Source organism: Microcaecilia unicolor, chromosome 9 (assembly GCF_901765095.1).
Source record: "Microcaecilia unicolor chromosome 9, aMicUni1.1, whole genome shotgun sequence".
Lineage (NCBI taxonomy): Eukaryota > Metazoa > Chordata > Amphibia > Gymnophiona > Siphonopidae > Microcaecilia > Microcaecilia unicolor.
Window position 1 is genome coordinate 211,541,017 of NC_044039.1, and position 16,345 is coordinate 211,557,361.

A 16,345-nucleotide genomic window follows, 5' to 3' on the forward strand; every position below is an offset into this window, starting at 1 on the left:
TAGTTAATCCCCAACAGACTTATCCTTGCTTCACAAAACCTACTGATGAGTTGGGAGGGATTATAATAGGACCAGAGAAGTTTGGAACTGCAATAAACAGAAATCTAAAATCTGTTCTTGGAAAATGCCATATAACGCTCAAAACATAAGGATGGAAACAAGGCAGCAATTACTTATACATCATCTCAGAGTGGCAGACAGGGAATCACTGATGATGAAATATGCTACTAAATATTTCTATAGCACTGCTAGATGTACACAAGACTGTGCAGGCACAAAAATAGAGAGAGTCCCTTTCCCATGGAACTTACAGACTCATGGGTACACACAGACGACACAAATAATTTCCAGTAATCACTAAAGTATTATAGTGTAAACATGTTTAATGTGGGAGAATTCAAATAAAACTTAGGACAACTCAGCAGTTTTAGATTTAAAAGCAGTCTTAGAGAGGTAGAGTAGGCCTTGAAGCAGAATTTGAATACAGCAGATATAGAGCAAAACACCAAAATGAGAAGGCATGTGGAAAGGAATTCTATCACACAGGCGCTATTATTTACACACTGATTATTTATTTATTTATTTGTTACATTTGTATCCCACATATTGTAGACTCAATGTGGCTTACATAGTACCGGAGAGGCATTTGCCGGCTCCGGTGAGAACAAATACAAAGTGATGTGGTAGGATAAAGATCATGTGGCACAGCCGCAATTAGGGAATCGTACAACGGAATAGTTGAGTTGTGTCCATTACGTACTTTAGTTTTGTTGTGTCGCAGAGATCAGGCATTTAGGTTGGATCGGCAGGGTATGCCTTTTTGAATAGATTCGTTTTTAGTGATTTCTGGAAGTTTTATGTGGTCCTGCGTCATTTTCAAGGCTTTTGGTAGTGTGTTCCACAGTTGTGTGCTTATGTAGGAAAAGCTGGATGTGTAAGTTGATTTGTATTTGAGGCCTTTGCAGCTTGGGTAGTGCAGATTTCGATATATCTCTAGAAATGGAAATCACTATTCTATGTAACAAAAGTGAGCTAAGTATAGGCCAGTCAAGCCAGTGTGATATCACTGATGAGTGTTGGCACTAGAGAGCTGCACGGGGACGGGGTTTGCGGGAATCCCGTGGAACCCGCGGGATTCCCGCAGGGACGGAGGCAGTTCCTGCGGGGATGGAAGCAGTTCTACGGGGTTCCCGCGGGGATGGAAGCAGGTCAGCGGGATTCCCGTGAAAGTAAAGCTGCACCTGCACCAGCCTCCCATCTACTGAATACCAAGTTCTTTGAGTGCTGTCTCCTCCTCTTCCTCTTCTTCCTTGCTTTAACAGCACAAATGTGGAAAGTCTTCCATTAAGGAGGTGGTAGAGTCACAAATGATGACGGAATTCAAAAAGGCATGGGATGAACACAGAGGATCTCTAATTAGAAAATGGAAGTTATATAAAAGTTAACCTTAAATGGCTGCATGTGTGTAGATGTGTCAAGTGACGCTTAGATGGCGACTCTGGCTGTGATGAACTAGGGCTGATACCTGGCAGACTTGTATGGTCTGTGTCTCATACATGGCAATCTGGTGTAGGATGGGCTGGAAAAGGCTTAGACAGCAACTTCAGTGGCTGGAATATGAGGACAGTACTGGACAGACTTTTACGGTCTGTGTCCCACAAATGAGAAGACGAACAGATGGGAGTGGGCTTCAACGGCAATGCCAGTAGTTGTAACATAAGGATAGGGCCAGATAGACTTCTGTGGTCTATGTTCCAGAAACACGAAAGAAAGACCATAATCAAGTATATAATATCACACTCGTTGATTTAATGATGAATTGATAATGAGCATGACTATTGGGCAGAGTGGATGGACTGTTCAGGTCTATTTGTTATCACTTACTAAGTTACTATTAATCCTCTTTACTCCCAGGCTGGTGCACAGACCTCAGCTCTGACACAGGCATGAGAATCAGATGTCACCTGACCTACTGGCGCGTGCATGTGGTGACCTCTCAGCACACAATGCCAGTGAGTCAGAGACAAATCTTACATGTGCACACCAGAGTGTTCCAAGTTCCAACTTCCGGTCCTTCCTTGCCTACAGTGCTGTGGCTCCAATCCAGAGAGAGACTGAGGGAGCTGACTGGAATTTTCTTTTATGTACCATTAAATTTTACGGGGATGGGTGGGGATGGGTTAAATGTTTGCAGGGATGGGTAAGATTCCGGTGGGGACGGGTAAGATTCCAGCAGAGACGGGCGGGGATGGGTAAGATTTCTGTCCCCATGCAACTCTCTAGTTGGCACTTAGGCATTGGTGGAATGAGGCATTATGACATCACAATAGCAGTCTTCACACTCAGGGGGGAAGTTATCAATGTGGGCAACCATTAAGACATGTTATTTTACTACTTATCCATGCTATTTTAGCACAGATCCCATTTTATGCAATGAGGCCTAGTTACTAATAACTGGGATTAACAGTAAAATAACACATTTTAACATTATCCCACATTGATAACTTATGCTGTGCTGTACCTATATGCATAGCTTATATGGAGGCATATTTTCAAAGCACTTTGGGAGGCTAAGTTCCATAGGTTTCTATGGAACTTTGGGAGGCTAAGTGCTTTGAAAATGAGCCTCATAGTGTGCATTGGAGAGGGGGCAACACATAGGTGAAGAATGGTGTGACTTATAGAATACTATAAATTATGCACATATCTTCAGCATTTAGGCATGACATTTACAACACCTGCTCTATGGCTGGCAAAAGTGCTTGCCCCTGTTAACGTGTATGTAAGTGGTTATGCTAGTACTGTATAAAGGAAAGTAGCTGCTTTCATTCCTTTAGAGACTAGGTTTCAGGTTTATTAAACACTTGTTATCCCACACTTCAATGAAAAATACAAAAAATACACCTATGTGGTTTACATCTTATAACTAAAGAGAATAGAAGGAAAAAGAAAAGAGAGAGGTGAAAAATAGTAAGGGAAGGGAGCAGCAGAAAGATGGTATTAGTAGACAAGGAAGGGTAGATATGCCTGAACTGACCAGCAGGCCTTTCTTCAGGGAACGCTTTGAGGTCTATTTTAAATTTTGGCAAGGTGGTCTGCGTTCTAAGATAGAGGGGCAGGGAGTTACATAAGGCTGGGCCTACGACTGAAAAGATGGAGTTGAGTCATACGTAATGTGCCAGAAAGAGGGTACAAACAGTAAGTGTTGCTGAGATGATCGGAGGGTGCATTGAGGAGCATACGGAGGCAGGAACTGTGCCAAAAAAGAGAGAGTACCTGAGTGTTTAATTTTGAATACCAACAGAATAGGCTCATACCAGGTGCTCAGTGAGTGCCTACGTATCCTGTTATAGGACTACGTGCTTTATTTATTTAAAGGATCATGGATTTAATATACTGCCTTTCTGTGGGTACAACCAGCAGTTTACAAAGCGGTACTGATTTATTTAGGCTTGAAATACCACCAAAATACACATGGTGAGAGGAATTCTATAAATAGCACTCAAAAATCAGCATAGCATGATTCTGCATATGCCCTTTATAGAATAGTGCTTAGCGCCAATTCCCATGCCTAGCTCTGGGCCCCAGGCTTACGCCTGCTGAAACCTGGTGTAAATCCTGGTACCCAAATAGCGCGCGGAGACCTAGTATTCTGTAATACTGGTCTCAAATTTTTGAAACACTCCTGACCCGTCCATGCCCCTCCCATGGCCTAGACCCCTTTTGGGTTACGTGCTTTAGGATTTAGGCGCCCAGCGTTAGATAATAGTGTGCAGCCAGAGGTGCATGCAAATCCTAATTATTTCCAATTAGCATCAATGATTGGCTGTGTATCCAATTATTGATGGTTTACAGCTCATTAATCAATTAAGTTGCATCCGCATCTCGGAACCACATCCAAATTTGGGTACCATACATAGAGTTCAGGGGGGTGCCACTAGGCCATTTACAATAAAAAAAAAATGAAAGAGAAAAAAAAAGTTTATAATAATCTACTACTACTACTACTTAGCATTTCTATAGCGCTGCCAGGGTTACGCAGCGCTGTACAAGTTTAAACATGGGGAGGACAGTCCCTGCTCAAGAGAGCTTACAATCTAAAGGTAAAAACTATGTAGTCAGTGTAGGTATCAGGAATGGGAAGGTGGTTAGGCACCAAAAGCAAGGGAGAAGAGATGGGCCTTGAGTAAGGACTTGAAAATGGGCAGGGAGGGCTCAAGAAGAGTTAGCAGAAAAGTACCAATCAAAAGGAGAAAGGGAGAAAAATAACCAATAAGAGAGAAGAAAAGAAGGACAAGCGTGGGGTAGAGAAAAGGAAAGAAAGAATCAGGACTGCAGGGTGGTGGAGGGGTATCCAAAGGCTGGTTGATACAGCTGGGTTTTTAGGAGCCATTTGACATTTTTAAATGAATGTTCAGCACGGATCTATTCTGGCATCGAATTCCACATGTGCGGGCCAAAAGATAACTAAAGGCAGTGAAGCATGTGATATCCAGCCATATTTGCGAGAGAAGAAGTACAGCCAAAAGAGATGCCTGAGATGAGTGAAGGTAACATGAAGAGAGTATAGGTGATGATGACAGAGAATCTGGAGTAGAGGGAAGATTTAGGTTTAGCTTTATTTATACTTGATATACAACCAATCACAAACAGGTTTTAGCAGTTTACAAACAATGAAGCATAAAAGAAAAGAACTTCATCAGGGAAAACCATCCACACCAAGAATCTGTACCATACCATATCCCCCCATCCACCACCATCTAAACAGTAACCCGCGTCTCCATCTATCTCGCATTGCTATATGAAATCATAATACCTCAACCTGAAGCAGTTACCCCAAAAGCTTATGTAAAATAATATATTTCTGATAAACTTTAAATTGTAACAATGAACCTTCATTCCTGATAACTGCCGATGAAGTGGTTCCATAAATGTGGCGCAAGACAAAAAAATGCACTATTCTGAGTGCTTTCGCGCCATGATCATTTTCTGACCGCAGAATCTTGCGGACACAAAGGGTAACTTTTAAATACAATACTGAGAAGTTTGAATTTAATCCTGCATTTCGGTGTTCTGAAAGACAGAGAGCACAGAGAAAATCAAGCTTTCCCAATGAGCAGAAGTCACGAGGAGAAATGTAAGGTGAGTTAAGAGAACAGAAGTAGCATGGACTGAAGGAGTAGCCTAATGCTTAGTACAGTGAGCTGAGATCCTGGGGAACTGGGTTTGATTCCCACTGCAGCTCTTTGTGACCTATAGCAAGTCACTTAGGGGCCCTTTTACTAAGCCACGGTAGGCTCTTCTTCGCGCATGCAGCATGTGCCCAAACAAGACTATCGCCAGGTCAGCACACCCCCCTGGTGGTAATTTCAGATTTGGCATGCACACATAACTCCTGGGTGAATTATTTATTTATTTCCTCCCACGCGTGCCGTTTCTAGCAGTAATCGGCAGTTGGTGCGCGCCGACCAGTCACCGCACATGTAGCACATGAGCCCTTACCACTAGATCAATCGGTAGCATTAAGGACTCAGGCTGGTTTTAGACACGTGCTGGTTTGTTTTACCGCATGCCCTTTTCCTGTCACATTTTAAAAAAAAACTTTTTTGCAGACGCGGTAAAAGCTGGCCTGGCGCGCGCCCAGTACACATGCCTACACTGCCGCAGGCCGTGTTTTACCACAGCTTAGTAAAAGGACCCCTTAATCCTCCATTGCCCCGGTACAAAAAAACTTAGATTGTGAGACCACTAGGGACAGAGAAAGTACCTGCATATACTGCCGGATTCTATACAGCGCACCTAGACATCTGCACTGAAATCCAGGTGTATTCTATAACAATGCACATAACTTAATTGGCTTAACAAGCCCATCAGCGTATTTAACAGCACTTAACAAGCAATAATGAGCACTAATTGGCTGTAAAATGAGACTGTAAACCACTTAGGTGTAAGTGCTATATAAATACATGAATGAAATTAGAATTTACGTGCATAACTCGCTAAATGGGATTCTGTAATGAACTGCGCCTAAATTCTAAAGTGCACAGTTCAAAAGGGGCATGGCTATGGATAGGGAAATGGGCATTTTGTGGACATTCAAAAATGTACGCAGATTGTTATAGAATATGGCCTCCACCCTTTTTATAAGGAGACGTTCATTAATTGAGAGCAATGCTTTTGAACTTTCTACGGTATGTTTTGGCGGTTCCTTCTCTTTCCCACCAAGCAAAGTGTTTTGCATAGCGGTTCTATCATACCAGTTCACACACTGGTTTGTAACTTTCATAAGAAATATTGTTCTTTCCATCAAGTTGTGTTTGAGAGATTGTACAGACTCCTGAGGCAGGCCGTGTCAAGTCTATACAGTTGTACACTAAAACTTGGGCACACTAAGCATTGTCAAGAGACTTTTTTTGAGTCATTTTCGCTGTTTCCTGTGTGCTTTCAAGTGTGCGAAATTTAGTGTTCTGTGCATATATCTAATACATGGTTTATGCATGTCTGAAACGTGAATAGGGCCTGTAAAATGAGGGTATATCAGAAGCCAGATAATTCTTAGAACATGTAAAACAGCATCCTCTCTGCCATCTGTTGCCAGCAAAGTGTTTAAATTAGTGCTTCCATATCATCAAGCTGATCAATCCATAGACTGGTGGGTTGTGTCCATCTACCAGCAGGTGGAGATAGAGAGCAAACTTTTGCCTCCCTATATGTGGTCATGTGCTGCCGGAAACTCTCAGCAGGTGGTGGTCACACACAGCAGCAGCTCTGGCTAGGCCTCCAAGCCTAATTTTTAGGTTTTGTTGAGTGCCTGGGGTTGAGGGCTCTTTTGAGCAAGTGCAAACCTGGTGGTGCCAGGTCCCTCCTTTTCTCCCCCCTCCCGCTGGCTCCGTTAAAAAAAAAAAAAAAAAAAAAATTTTGAACGTCCTTAAAGGCGTTTATTTCGACGTTTATTTAAGCGTCTATTGCAGCTACTCACTGGGACACCAGGTCGTTACAACTCGGAGCGGACAGCAGGTAATTTTTACCTTTTTATAGCGGGCAGGGGGTTCCCCGATTCTTCTCCTCGTGGCATATGGCGTCGGAGGGCGAGGGCGCAAAGGGTCGCTCCCCGGGTCGCTTGAGCGCTTCTAGAGGGGATGCGGGGGTCTTAAAGCCTGATTCGCCCTTGTTGGGTGACAGTTTGGTGACCGATGAATGTCCCGGTCCTTCCTCCGGCGTGGCGGTTTTTCCCGCCATAAACGCCCATCCCCCGCTCCTCGCCTCCGCCATCTTGGCCGGCCACGCGGCTCGGACGGCTTCTTCTTGGGCCGCCCTTGAGGTTGGAGACATTAATGCCATGAACGCCCTTAATTTGGGCGACGGCACAGAAGCGGCTAAAGTTAAGAGCCGTTCTTCCCGCGCGGTTCCTTCGCGGAGTTTCGCGCCGGACGCCATTTTGGATGCGCAGCATGTCTCTCCCCCGCTATTGCGAGCGCCGGTTGAGGGTGCGTCTAGGGCTGTTGCCCAGGCTGCGGAAGTGCACAGTTTGGGGGGTTTCTCCCCCGAGTTTGTTTTGCTGCTGCATCAGGCCTTCCTCATGCACAACGCTGCCCCTGCTCCCTCGTCTGGTAAAGAGGTTGAGGTTCCCAGAGGTAAACGTCCTCGGGTTGATTCCCAGGCCTTGGAGGAATTTGTCTCCTCCGATGTAGATGAGGGCAGCGTGTCTGAGGTCTCCCAACGGTCCTTTGCGGATTCCTTGGAGGAGACGGATCCCCGCTCGGATGGAGCGGATGACCCCTCTGCAGCGCGGCTTTTTAGCCCAGAGGATTTGCCCAACCTGTTGTTACAGGCCATGGACACTTTGAAGATTTCCTCTCCGGAGGACGTCTCTCCCTCAGCCCCTGTTGGCTCTGCCATTATGCTGGGGACGAAGCGCCCGCCTAGAACCTTCCACGTGCATGATGCCATGCACACCTTAATTTCGGCTCAATGGGATGTCCCAGAAGCGAGCCTTAAAGTGGCTAGGGCTATGTCCCGCCTCTATCCTTTGGCTGTGAGTGAACGTGAGGCCTATCTATGGCCTACCGTGGATTCTTTAATCACTGCGGTGACTAAGAAAACGGCGTTGCCGGTGGAAGGTGGCACGGCCCTAAAGGTCGCCCAAGACAGAAGATTGGAGGCGGCCTTAAGGTCGTCCTTTGAGGCGGCTGCTTTAAGTTTGCAGGCCTCAGTTTGCGGCTCCTATGTGGCCAGGGCGTGCCTGACTATGGTGCAGCGGGCTTCCCCCTCGGATCATTCCTTGAGGGCTGATTGGCCGGCCCTGGAATCGGGCTTAGCCTATTTGGCAGACTTGCTGTATGATGTCTTGAGGGCCTCAGCGAAAGGCATGGCTCAGACAATCTCTGCGCGGCGGTGGCTTTGGCTGAAACATTGGTCTGCTGACCACGCCTCTAAATCCCGCCTGGCTAGGTTGCCTTTTAAAAGCAAGCTGCTCTTTGGGGTCGAGCTGGACAAAATTGTGACCGATCTCGGCACGTCTAAGGGCAAGAAATTACCAGAGGTCAGGGCTCTGGCTAGTACTCGTCCCGGTACCTCCAGAGGACGGTTGCAGGAAGCCCGTCAGTACCGCCCGGGCAAGTCGGGTTCCTCTGCCCCCTCTTCCTTCAAGAGGAATTTCTCCCCCAAGCAGCATTCCTTTCGCAGAGACCGCCGTCCCGGAGGTGCTCCCTCCGGTCCTCCCCCAGGGTCTCGTACCCAATGACGGGGTCTTGGTCCACGCCCCAGTGCAGATTGGAGGACGGCTGTCCTCGTTTCTGGGCGAGTGGACCACAATAACTTCAGACGCGTGGGTGCTGGAAGTCATCAGAGACGGCTACAAACTAGAGTTCTGCCGACCCTTAAAAGACGGGTTTGTACTCTCTCCCTGCAAGTCTCCGGTCAAAGCTGTGGCAGTGCAGCAGACCTTGGACAATCTGATCCGCCTGGGCGCGGTCGTTCCGGTGCCAGAAAGTCAGCTTGGCAAGGGACGTTACTCCATTTACTTTGTGGTACCAAAGAAAGGAGGTTCTGTCCGGCCTATCCTCGACCTCAAAGGGGTCAATCGGGCCTTGAAAGTGCGGCACTTTCGCATGGAGACTCTCCGCTCTGTTATAGCGGCAGTGAAGGCAGGAGAGTTCCTGGCATCCTTGGACATCAAGGAAGCGTACCTGCATATTCCCATCTGGCCTCCTCATCAACGCTTTCTGCGTTTTGCAGTCCTGGGACGACACTTCCAGTTCAGAGCCCTCCCTTTCGGGTTGGCTACTGCTCCGCGGACCTTTTCCAAAGTAATGGTGGTCATCGCGGCCTTCCTACGAAAGGAAGGGGTACAAGTCCATCCTTATCTGGACGACTGGTTGATCCGAGCCCCCTCTTATGCAGAGTGCGGCAAAGCTGTGGACCGGGTAGTTGCTCTTTTGAGCTCCCTGGGATGGATCATCAACTGGGAGAAAAGCCAGCTGCGCCCGACTCAGTCCCTGGAGTACCTGGGAGTTCGATTCGACACCCAAGTGGGCAGAGTGTTCCTGCCAGACAATCGGATTGTCAAACTTCAGGCTCAGGTGGACCAGTTCCTAGTAGCCTCTCCCCTTCGGGCTTGGGACTATGTGCAGCTGTTGGGCTCTATGACGGCCACGATGGAAGTTGTGCCCTGGGCCAGGGCTCATATGAGACCACTTCAACACTCTTTGCTGCAGCGCTGGACTCCGATGTCGGAGGATTATGCTGTGCGCCTTCCCTTGGACCCAGCAGTGCGCAAGGCGCTGAGCTGGTGGATGCAGACAGACAAGTTGTCTGCGGGAATGCCTCTGGTGACCCCAGAGTGGATTGTCGTCACGACGGACGCCTCGTTGTCGGGCTGGGGAGCCCACTGCTTGGGAAGGACAGCGCAGGGGCTCTGGTCTCCTGCAGAGGCAAAGTGGTCTATCAACCTCCTGGAACTCAGAGCCATTCGGTTGGCGCTTTTGGAGTTCATCCCGGTACTGGTGTTGAAGCCTGTACGGGTCCTGTCGGACAATGCCACGGCTGTGGCCTATGTCAACCGCCAGGGAGGTACCAAGAGCGCCCCTCTAGCCAAGGAGGCTATGAATCTTTGCCAGTGGGCGGAAGCGAACCTGGAGCAGCTTTCAGCGGCCCACATTGCCGGAGTCATGAATGTCAAGGCGGACTTTCTCAGTCGCCATACCTTGGAGCCCGGAGAGTGGCAGCTATCTGCTCAGGCGTTCTTGGACATCACGAAGCGCTGGGGCCAGCCGAGCCTAGATCTGATGGCGTCATCGGCCAATTGCCAAGTGCCGCGCTTTTTCAGCAGAGGACGGGACCCTCGATCCCTGGGAGTAGATGCTCTTCTCCAACAGTGGCCGACACAAGAGCTTCTCTATGTGTTCCCGCCCTGGCCCATGTTGGGCAGGGTGCTAGACCGGGTGGCAAAGCATCCCGGCAGGGTAATCCTGGTGGGTCCGGATTGGCCCAGGCGTCCCTGGTATGCGGACTTGATCAGGCTCTCAGTCGACGATCCTCTGCGGCTGCCAGTGGAGCAGGGCCTGTTACATCAGGGTCCCGTGGTGATGGAGGATCCCTCCCCCTTTGGTCTTACGGCCTGGCTATTGAGCGGCAGCGTCTGAGGAAGAAGGGCTTCTCAGACAAGGTCATCGCCACTATGCTGAGAGCGAGGAAGCGCTCTACTTCTACTGCTTACGCCAGGGTTTGGCGTATCTTTGCAGCGTGGTGTGAAGCAGGCTCACTTTCTCCCTTCACTGCTCCAATTTCTTCAGTGTTGGCGTTCCTGCAAGAAGGTCTGGAGAAAGGCCTGTAGCTCAGTTCCCTTAAAGTCCAGGTAGCGGCTCTGGCTTGCTTCAGGGGCCGCCTGAAGGGTGCTTCCCTGGCTTCGCAGCCAGATGTGGTGCGCTTTCTCAAGGGAGTTAATCACCTGCGCCCTCCTCTGCACTCAGTGGTGCCTGCGTGGAATCTCAACCTGGTACTAAGAGCATTGCAGAAGCCGCCTTTTGAACCCTTGTCGAGGGCATCTCTGAAAGTCCTGACGTTGAAAGCAGTCTTTTTGGTGGCTATCACTTCAGCCAGAAGAGTTTCCGAGCTCCAGGCGCTCTCATGTCGAGAGCCTTTTCTGCAGTTCACTGAGGCAGGAGTGACTATTCGCACAGTGCCTTCCTTCCTGCCCAAGATTGTTTCTCGCTTCCATGTGAATCAGCAGCTCTGTCTCCCTTCCTTTCGTAGGGAGGACTACCCAGAGGAGTACTCTGCTCTTAAATATCTGGATGTGAGACGAGTCATCATCATATACTTGGAAGTGACCAATGATTTCCGGAAATCGGATCATCTGTTTGTCCTGTTTGCAGGTCCTCGTAAGGGTCTGCAGGCTGCTAAGCCTACAGTGGCAAGATGGGTCAAGGAAGCCATTGCAGCGGCTTATGTGGCCGCGGGGAAGGTGCCGCCTATCCAGCTGAGGGCTCACTCCACGAGAGCTCAGGCGGCCTCGATGGCAGAGGCCGGATCCGTCTCCTTGGAAGAGATATGCAAGGCGGCAACTTGGGCTTCGGCTCATACATTCTCCAAGCATTACCGTTTGACTGTGGCTGCACGGGCGGAGGCCCGGTTTGGAGCTTCAGTGTTGAGGTCAGGGATTTCAATGTCCCGCCCTGGGTGAGTACTGCTTCGGTACATCCCACCAGTCTATGGATTGATCAGCTTGATGATATGGAAGGTAAAATTATGTATAATCATACCTGATAATTTTCTTTCCATTAATCATAGCTGATCAATCTATAGCCCCTCCCAGATATCTGTACTGTTTTTATTCTGGTTGCATTTCAGGTTCAAGTTTAGTCTTCAGTTACTTCAGAAAGACTTCGTGTTCAAGTTTTTTCACTTGGATTCTTCAAGAGTTAAGACGAGTTTGTGTTACAGTGAGCTGCTGCATTCCTCTCCCCTCCGTTTTACGGGGCTGGATTGAGACTTAAAATTCTGCCGGCACTCCCTCCCGCTTCGTGCGGCTGTAGGGCAGCTTTGTACCCCTCCCGCTTCGGCGGTGTTAGGGTCAGTCAGCTCCTCCCGCGGTTGCGGTTGCAGGATAAGCCAGATCCCCCCGCATCGGCGGGTGTGGTGTCCCTCCCCCGCTCCGCGGGGATGAGCTGGACGGATTCCCCTCCCCCACTTGTGTGGGGATGAGCTGGGTTAATTCCCCTCCCCCGTTTCGGCGGTGGTGAGCTGGGCAGAGTGTCCCTTCGTGGGTGTAATTCTCTAAGTGCTGAGTCCTGCGGATGGAGCTTTGATATCGACATACTGAGGAGTTTCCGGCAGCACATGACCACATATAGGGAGGCAAAAGTTTGCTCTCTATCTCCACCTGCTGGTAGATGGACACAACCCACCAGTCTATGGATTGATCAGCTATGATTAATGGAAAGAAAATTATCAGGTATGATTATACATAATTTTACCTTCTAAGACTTACTTTATGTCATGAATTCATTGGCATCTAACATTTGTTGGGGGGGGGTGTTATTTACCCTCACAGAAGATGCTGAACAAAGTGAATTTAGGGCATGCGGCTCATACTGTTTGCTACAGCCCGGAGGGCGACATGGTGGCCATTGGCATGAAGAATGGGGAGTTCCTTATCCTGCTTGTGGCCTCTCTGAAAATATGGGGGAAAAAGAGAGACCGGCGGTCTTCAATTCAAGATATCAGGTCAGAGCAAATGCTGGAAATCCTTTTAGCGATGGTGAGGTTTTGCTTAGTGCCCAGATGCTATAATTACTAACCAGCTGTATGTAAATATAGCTCATATATATTCATTAGGGATTTCCTGAACATTAGACTGGTTTATGACCCCCCCCAGGATTGCCCCTACTGTAGATTTTCCATCAGAGCAGAGTATTCATTGATGACAGTTTGCAATTGTCAGTATCAGCACTTTTCTTAATTATCACTATTATTATTTTTGGATGCAGGTTCAGTCCAGATTCCCGGTATCTAGCAGTTGGGTCTAGTGAGAATGCAGTGGATTTCTATGATCTGACGCTGGGCCCGTCACTGAACCGTATTAGTTACTGTAAAGATATCCCCAGCTTTGTCATCCAGATGGACTTCTCTGCAGACAACAATTACATCCAGGTAACAGATACTGCAAAGATATGGACTTTTTATACATTTACATAAAATCAGTGCATTGTTTTCTAGCAAAAACGGTGCTGGCACTCAAATGCCGGGCTGTCCTTCAAGAGTGGGATGATCACTGAAGGATCTACCTCACAGTAGCCAGACCCCCTGCAACCAGCCACAGAATCTATGAAAACACAGCATTGATGTGCAGAGCCGGGGCTCTTTCATTAATACTTAGAGACAAAGGGCAGTTTTATCAGGCAATGGAAAAGGTGTCGCTACTCAGATTGTAAGCTCGGCCGAGCAGGGACTGTCTCTTCATGCCCAGTGTACAGCGCTGCGTACGTCTAGTAGCACTATAGAAGTGATAAGTAGTAGTTGTAATCTTTGGGATTCCAGAATCTTGCTACTCTTTGGGATTCTGTATAGAATCTTATGACTCTTTGGGATTCTGGAATCTTACTACTCTTATTTATTTATTGCATTTGTATCCCACATTTTCCCACCTCTTTGCGGGCTCAGTGTGGCTTACTATACGATATGAATGATGGAAATACAATTTGTTACAACTTGATTATGGATTACATTGTGAAGACAATCAAAGTGTTGTTAAGGAATATAAACACTGGAACCAAACCTTGAAACATTGGAAGGAGACAGCGGGAGGTTAAAAGGGCATTATGTATGGTATACATATTTCTGTGAGTAAGGGTATGAGTGAGGTGAGACTACGGGGGATGAGAGTTCAGAAGTGGATGTATTGATGCATTAGTGAACAGTGAGTGTAGACTTTGAGGCACATTTTCAAAGCACTTAGCCTTCCAAAGTTCCATAGAAACCTATGGAACTTTGGAAGGCTAAGTGCTTTGAAAATATGCCTCTTTATGTGTTTTGCTTCTTTCCGTAGATTTTTTCAAAAAGATGGGTCTTCAATAGTTTGCGGAAGGAGGTTTGCTCGTGGATTGTTCTCAGGTTGCGCGGCAGTGCATTCCAGAACTGCGTGCCCACGTAAGAAAAGGTTGACGCGTGTAGCGTCTTGTATTTTACGCCCTTGCAATTAGGGAAGTGGAGGTTGAGGAAGGTTCGGGATGATCTTTTGGTGTTTCTGGGTGGTAGGTTTATTAACTCAGACATGTAGGCTGGAGCTTTGCCGTGAATGATTTTGTGGATTAATGTGCATACTTTAAAAGTAATGCGTTCCTTGAGTGGAAGCCAGTGTAGCTTCTCTCGTAAGGGTTTTGCATTTTCATATTTTGGTTTTCCGAAGATGAGTCTGGCTGCTGTATTCTGGGCTGTTTGAAGTTTCCTCAGTATTTGCTCTTTGCAACCTGCGTATAGTGAGTTGCAGTAATCCAGATGGCTTAATATGAGGGATTGCACTAGGCAGCGAAAGACGGATCTTGGGAAGAATGGTCTTATTCTTTTCAGTTTCCACATGCAGTAGAACATCTTTTTGGTTGTATTGTTTGCATGAGTTTCGAGTGTTAAGTGGCGGTCGATAGTGACTCCAAGGACTTTTAGCGTTTCTGAGATTGGAAGGTTTAATTTTGGTGTGTTTATTTGCCTTATTTGTTTGTCTTGATTAGATTGTAAGCTCTGTCGAGCAGGGACTGTCTCTTCATGTTCAAGTGTGCAGCGCTGCATACGTCTAGTAGCACTATAGAAATGATAAGTAGTAGTAGTAGTAGTCTTTGGGATTCTGGAATCTTGCTACTCTTTGGGATTCTGTATAGAATCTTACGACTCTTTGGGATTCCGGAATCTTACTACTCTTTGTCCTTGTCCCTTATTTGCATTATTTGTCTGTCTTAATTAGATTGTAAGCTCTGTCGAGCAGGGACTGTCTCTTCATGTTCAAGTGTATAGCGCTGCGTACGTCTAGTAGTGCTATAGAAATGATAAGTAGTAGTAGTAATGCATGTAAGTAGTAGTAGTAATGTAGTACCTCCGAATACTCCCTGAAAAAAAGCCCTGTATAAAATAGACAGTGCAAGGTGACCAAATATTAGGCATTAATGCACATAAAGTGCACACTACTGGTTAAAAGGTGATCCTTTTTTCACCAACTCCTGCAAAAATGTTCATTTCAGCATGCTGGTAACACTAGACAAAATTTCAGCGAAAAAATGAAGCAAAATATACTAATGATGAGCTGAAAAGAGCTTAACTGACCCAAACAGTTGAAAGTATGTGGTATCAGGTTAATGGCTTGCTTTTTTCTTCTGTTTATAGTGGAGAAAAAGACCTTGGTAGTCACCGCGTGGCAGCAGAACAATAAATGCACTCAATGCCCGCGTTTCTTTGACTCCGTTATTATCACTGGTCAAAAAAACTCCACTTGTGTGTAAATATGGGCTATAAATGAAGTAAACTATATCCCATCAAAAATGGTCAAAATCGTGATGCTTAACAGTTGCTTAAACAAATAATGTTACTTAGCTTTTTCAATTTTGCCCAACGGAGCTCTCCGTTTCACTCTGAATTTAGTTTCCTCAGGGGGCCAAGTAACTCATGGCAAATCATGATGCCTTATGCAATGGCGTACACTACACATGTGACAGGAGCAGGAGAGGGCCCCGGCGCCAGGTCCTCCTTGGATGCCCGGGGAATTTTGCCCCCCCCCCCCCCCCTTTGACTCCATCTCGACAGCCCTGGTTCTTATCCTCTGTTACATAGTAACATAGTAGATGACGGCAGAAAAAGACCTGCATGGTCCATCCAGTCTGCCCAACAAGATAAACTCATATGTGCTACTTTTTGTGTATACCTTACCTTGATTTGTACCTGTCCTTTTCAGGGCACAGACCGTGTAAGTCTGTCCAGCACTATCCCCGCCTCCCAACCACCAGCCCCGCCTCCCACCACCGGCTCTGGCACTGACCATATAAGTCTACCCAGCACTATCCCCGCCTCCCGCCACCGGCTGTGCCACCCAATCTCGGCTAAGCGCCTTAGGATCTATTCCTTCTGAACAGGATTCCCTTATGTTTATCCCACGCGCGCTTGAATTCTATTACCGTTTTCATTTCCACCACCTCCCGCGGGAGGGCATTCCAAGCATCCACTACTCTCTCCGTTAAAAATACTTCCTGACATTTTTCTTGAGTCTGCCCCCCTTCAATCTCATTTCATGTCCTCTCGTTCTACCTCCTTCGCATCTCTGGAAAAGGTTCGTTTGCGGATTAATACTTTTCAAATATTTGAA

The 16,345-nt window shown here is 47.2% G+C and overlaps 1 protein-coding gene across 1 annotated transcript in view; it reads left to right on the forward strand.

Annotated features, from left to right (window-relative positions):
- The window catches only part of EML5 (EMAP like 5), a 388,000-nt gene that overhangs the window by 352,941 nt on the left and 18,714 nt on the right, over positions 1 to 16,345 (forward strand). Inside the window, exons 40-41 of the mRNA XM_030214976.1 lie at positions 12,554 to 12,726; positions 12,990 to 13,152. Coding sequence (XP_030070836.1) covers positions 12,554 to 12,726; positions 12,990 to 13,152 — 336 coding nt within the window. The remainder of the gene's footprint in view (positions 1 to 12,553; positions 12,727 to 12,989; positions 13,153 to 16,345) is intronic.